The 6,020-nt window shown below is 35.4% G+C and overlaps 1 protein-coding gene across 1 annotated transcript; it reads left to right on the forward strand.

Annotated features, from left to right (window-relative positions):
• The first annotated feature begins 1,377 nt into the window (after positions 1–1,377).
• LOC145607256 (putative disease resistance protein RGA1) lies at positions 1,378–5,410 on the forward strand. The gene is made up of 3 exons (XM_081662973.1): positions 1,378–4,137; positions 4,236–4,362; positions 5,319–5,410. Exons 1-3 carry the CDS (start codon positions 1,378–1,380, stop codon positions 5,408–5,410), a joined length of 2,979 nt encoding a protein of 992 aa, XP_081519099.1.
• The last annotated feature ends 610 nt before the right edge of the window (positions 5,411–6,020 follow it).

Raw genomic sequence — 6,020 nt, forward strand, 5'->3', positions numbered from 1 at the left:
AAAAATTTGCCCAAAAAGGAAACGTGTCAACTAAAAAGGAATACGTGTCAACTAAAAAGAAACGGAGGTAGTATATAACAATAGATTGATTTATTATTTATCCTATATTTATTTATGCAAAAATATATTCTTATTGTGAAACTAGCTCATACAAACAACAAACTACTTAGGGTCTATTCTCATATGTTTATTTTCAGTTCTGCTCCTAATTTCCTTCTCTTATAAAATATTCAGTTCACTTCAATTCATCCTTAATAAATTTAGTTTAGTTCACGAAAACAGGCCCTTAAAGCTTAAGCTATCATTAAAAAAAAAAACCACCACTTCAGCTCTCAATGCAAACAAGCCGAGCTAATTAGTTACTACTTATAAATTCACCCTTTATTACACTTCCCTATCCCTAAAAAAAATTAAAAAAAAAGCATTCATCAGTTCATCTTCCTATACCTGGGGTAAATTCTCCCCACAATTACATCAAAAGTTGTTCTCAGTTCTCACCATCAAATTCAATGCCACAATTTTTAGTAGTCTCCGAGTTCGATACTCCCAAGTCTCAAACATCTTTAATAATATCTTCGGTTACAAAATGCATCCCAATTACTTTCATCTTTTAATTTCAGTTTGTTGATGTTTATTTCATTTTCATTTGATTTCAGTATGAATTATATACTCCGTATGTATTATGAATCTGGTGGTGTTTAATTTTGATTACAATTTTATAATTAGACCTTAATCCATTATCAATAATCGCTTTTGCTTAGTGGTAACATGAACTTTGCTTACTACCTGAAGTTTCAGATTATAAGAAATATATTTACTACGTATTTTACTGCACTGATAATTTATTTATTTATTTTAGGGACTTGTATAAAACTGATCAATGGGCAGTTCAATTGCGTGTGAATATAGTTTTAAGAAATTAAACTGATACTTTATTAAGGAATAATAGGGTGATATAAAACAATTATTTGCCATACTTGGCACATTGTTAGAGATACAAGTTTGGATACTTGCGTCGAATTCATTCTATACATGGAGGATTGTTTCATTCTATACGCGTGTGAATTCAGGACCAACTACTAGTATGTCACTTTTAACTAAACTGTATTTTTTTTTTAAGGGAACCATTCATCATTGGGCAGTCCAACTTCATGTGAATGAAGTTTTAAAATGTTAAAATCATTGTTTCTTTCTGTTTATTTTAAAGATGACCGTTAAGCATCCTATGTAGTCGAAAAAGCTAAGGTTTACCCTTTATTTATAGACAGACATAGAGCTTGCATTTCTCACCAACCACAAAAAGTATATTGATCATTCTATACTTATTAGCTTCATCATTCTTTCTCTGCTTTTTCTTCTTGAAAACTTTACTGTGACATGGATGTCGCTACTGCTCTCACTGTTGCTCAGACGCTGTTTGCGACATTACAGTGTGCAGAAGTTCGAAAGCTATGCTCCATCTGTGATTATGAATCTGAGCTTAAGAAGTTGCTTGATACTGTTGAAATCATTAAGAAGTGCCTCCTGGATGCCGACTCCAAGTGCCAGGAGCTCACAAATGAAGGCCAATACTGGGTTGAGAACCTCAAGGATGCTGTCTATGATGCTGATGATCTGTTGGATGAGTTCAACACCATTGCTCATCAGCTGAAAGGAATGCCCGGTGGTAAGATTTTTAAGAAGGTACGCCGCTTTTTCTCCTCTAAAAACCAACTCCTATTTGCTTTTGATAAGTCAAATGAGATTAAGAAGCTTAGGGAGAAGTTGGATAGCTTGGCTAAAAACCGTAGGGATTTTGGGTTTAGTGAGCTGTATAAGCCTGTGAAAATTAGAGAGGAAACGTGTTCTTATGTGTATGAAGAGAGTATTATTGGGAGAGATGCTGACAAGGAGACCATTGTGGATTTGTTATTAAAAGATGACTCAGAGAAAAATATTTCTTTTGTGACTATTGTGGGGATTGGGGGCTTGGGAAAAACTGCTCTTGCCCAACTTGTGTTTAGGGATCATAGGATTAAAGAAGCATTCAACGATGAGATGTACTGGGTTTGTGTGTCTTTAGATTTTGACACGAAAGATATACTAGGTAAGATGATTGGGATGAGTGAGCTAGGATTTGAGGACCTGCACAAAATAGTTCGAAATAAGATAGAAGGTAAAAGATTTTTGCTTGTTTTAGATGATGTATGGTATGAGAATGGTAGAAAATGGGATGAGTTGAAGAACTTCTTGATTTTAGGTGGAAGGGGAAGTAGGATTTTGGTGACTAGCCGTTCTAGAAAGGTTGCAGGAGCTATTGGAAACTATCCAATTCATGAGTTACCAGGGCTATCAGTAGAGAATTCTTGGGTATTGTTCAAGAAGATTTCACTTGGACAAAGGGAAGACGAAGCAGTCACTGACTTTGTTGAGATAGGAAGAGAAATTGTGAAAAAATGTGTCAATGTGCCTCTCTCCATAAGGGTGGTAGCTAGTTTGTTGCGTAATCAAGATATAGCAACTTGGCAGTCATTCAAAAGTAATGATTTGGCTAGCATGTGTGTAGGTGAGGATGGCATAATGCCAACATTGATGTTTAGCTATTATCACCTTGCTCCTGGGATAAAAAGTTGTTTTAGCTTTTGTTCACTCTTTCATGAGGACTGTTACATAGAAAAAACAGAGTTAATTCGTTTGTGGATGGCACAAGGATATCTTGTTCCAAGTGCTAAATATGAGAGCATGGAAGATGTCGGTGAAAAATATGTATCAATTTTATTGCATAGATGTTTTTTTCAAGACATTATAAAGGGTCCTTTTGATGAAGTTAAATCATTTAAAATGCATGATCTCATGCATGAGCTTGCTAGAAAAGTAGCAGCAAAAGAATGCTTGACATTGACAGCATGTACAAATGATTTAGAAGGGAAAGCTCGTCATCTATTAGTTGACAGTAATGAAGGTCTGATTACCTGGTTTCACTCAAGTAATTATCCAACTAAAACATTACGTACCTATTTTACTTATTCTGTATGCTCGGCTACTGATGTGGATGCAATCATTTCAAATTGTTGTCGTTTAAGGGTATTGGATTTGCGGAATTCTTTGACAATTGGAAACTTACCAGATACAATAGGTAAATTGTTACACCTGAGGTACCTTGATCTCTCACATAATAATGAACTGGTGATGCTCCCTGAATCGATCACTAAGCTTCACAATCTACAAACATTTAAATTGGTTGATTGCGAGAAACTAAAGGAATTGCCTGGACACACAAGCAAACTAGTAAATCTTAGGGTGTTGGATGTATTTGGATGTGACAGCTTGACTCATATGCCAGCAGGGATGGGTAAGTTAACATATCTTCACACGCTACGGAGGTTCATAGTGGGTGGGGATGATAAAAAAGGTAAGCTCATGGACTTGATAGCTCTTATCAGTAATAACCTCAGAGGTTATCTCTACGTTGGCCATAATGTGAACTCAAATTATGTGCCCATAAAGGCATTCTCACATAATCGTATGCTTGTGAAACTTCAGCCTTTAAAGTTATGGGTTGAAATTGATGCTCACAGAGAAGGTCAAGAGATGTTGCTGGAGAGCTTGTTCTTTGCCGTCCAATTTCAGGAGATGAGTGTGGAGAACTATGGTGGTACCAAATTGCCAAGTTGGGCGGCAGGGCTTGTGAGAATCGACTTGAAGAAATGTGATGAGTTGCAATATCTGCCATCATCACTGAGTCAACTTTGCCATCTCAGATATCTTAACCTCGATCGTCTTAGGAATTTGGAGTACATAGACAGTGATATACCATCTCCATCAGCGAAATTTTTCCCTTCTCTTGAGAAGTTAGAGCTAATATGGATGACAGCATTAAAGGGATGGTGGAGGGATATAAGATGGATGGAGAAGGAAGCTGTTTTCATTCCATCATTTCCTCGTCTCAGTGAATTGGAAATTGAAGAGTGTGAGAGATTGACATACATTCCTTCATGTCCACTTGTAAAAAAACTGAAGCTTAACAGCGTCAATGAAGCACTGACATTTTGTATGAAAGGAGGTGTTGTTCAAAGCAATCCATTCTCTTTGGAGTCATTGAGCATAGATAATTCATGCGTTTTCAATTCTCGATTTAGGGAGTTTGTTGGAAGCGCTGTAAGTATCAAGTTGATGGGTATAGAAAATTTGGGAACAATTAGGGAGGGATTACACAGCTTCTCCTCTGTTAAATACCTCGAGATTTGGTGTTGCAGGGGATTGGAGAATCTGGAAATAGAGCATCTCAACTTGAAATCCCTCACATTAGGAATATATATAGAAGGGATGCCATGGAAATCTCTTCACACTCTTTCTTTCTTGGAAATAACTTGATGCCAACAGGTAATAATACTGCCAAAGGAGATTCAGTACTTAACCTCACTTGACTCCCTCTTTCTTTATGACTGCGGCAATTTGGAAGACCTTGGAGAATGCTTCAACTGCCTTACATCTCTAAAACTTCTTAAATTCAACCGGTGCTACAAACTCAAATCACTGCCAGAGGAAATGCGCCACCTCACCTCCCTCGCTACACTTGAAATAGAATATTGCTCGCTCAAATCACTGCCGGAAGCAATGCGACACCTCACCTCCCTCACTACACTTAAAATAAGATTATCCGGCCCTCAGCTCAAGGATAGATGTCAGAAATCAGTCGGGGAAGACTGGCCCAAAATATGCCACATCCCGAATCTGGATATTTTGTGAAGTCAATCATCATCAACATATATAGTTACGTCGTACTCAAAGAGTTAAGGTAACAGAACATATTACCTACTTAATTTATATACTCTTATGTATTTATTAGTGTCTTTTTAAAATTAACCCTGTTAAAAGTTGACTTTATCTCTAGTGGAAATTAATGGATTATGCAAATCTTTATACTTTATGTTCCAATTTTTTTTTTTTTTTCTTTTTTTTTTTTTAATAAATGCTCTTGACATCATAAAATCCCAAAATATAGTCCTAAATAACTTTCAGGTCTTTTTTTCTATAAAAAAAATAAAATCAAATATTAAATAAATAAAAATCAAATCAAATAATTAACAGTGATCCTCATTGTTAACAGGGCATTTTGAGCACATATGCTGCCGATGAGGAAGGTTTATAGTGTTGATTTGAAGACAGTTTTGTAACAGAGAACTTAGATCTGGAAAAATGACTTTCATAGTTATTGAATTCGACAATTAACGTCGTGACTAACGATACACATCAGCTATTTCAGTAAATATTACAATCAGCAATCTTATGTATTAAAATATTATTATTTATCAATTTCCAATGCAAAAAAATTTCAGAAATGCCATTAGAGATACAAACCTTGTTTCTCAAGAAGAGAAACTGGGGTGCCCCCGAAATTAATGGTCTACGCAATGTTGGGAAGACTTGAAATTCCATAAATACAGCTTCCCTTGTTAACACTCATTTATTTTATTTTTCATTTTTTTTTTTTTTGACAAAAGCGTGAACACTCCTTTAATAAACTCTCAATCTACTACCGTTCACATCACCAACTCAAGGAGGTATTTACAAAAAGTTTTCGCAGAAAATTTGCTACTTATTTATTTTAAATTATATAATATTTTTAAACAATAGCGGGTGCTATGTTTCTTATTCAACTAAACTAGCAGTTTCCCTTTAAGGAACTGAAAATATACATGGGACATTTGTATAAGCACAAGTATTACATTTACATTTGCTTTTTGATGTGTCAATCAATCTAATTGTTTTACGGTTCTGTAGAAATTCTATCGGTAATGGTCATTTGGCATTGAATTTTGAGCAACATTGCGAAGTTATGTTGATTTTGAGCTGCAAAGTGATGATTAAATTTTGTGATGACCTTGGCAAGAAGCTCTTGCTTTGTAAGGTGCTTTATTAAAATTATTACTGCAATTTTTTTTTCTGCGAAAGACTTTGTCGTTGCAAACAAAGATCGAATTATAATGTATGCATTGCCATTTCTTGCAGCTCTCGAATCGGAGATATGATTAGATGAT

This window comes from Chenopodium album, chromosome 23 (genome assembly GCF_948465745.1).
Source record: "Chenopodium album chromosome 23, dcCheAlbu1.1, whole genome shotgun sequence".
Lineage (NCBI taxonomy): Eukaryota > Viridiplantae > Streptophyta > Magnoliopsida > Caryophyllales > Amaranthaceae > Chenopodium > Chenopodium album.

Coding starts and splice junctions, on each gene's coding strand:
- LOC145607256 (XM_081662973.1), top strand. CDS start 1,378: ATGGATGTCGCTACTGCTCTCACTGTTGCTCAGACGCTGTTTGCGACA. Junction 4,138..4,235: donor GGGAGTTTGTTGGAAGCGCT/GTAAGTATCAAG, acceptor TTGGTGTTGCAG/GGGATTGGAGAATCTGGAAA. Junction 4,363..5,318: donor AAATAACTTGATGCCAACAG/GTAATAATACTG, acceptor AAAAAATTTCAG/AAATGCCATTAGAGATACAA.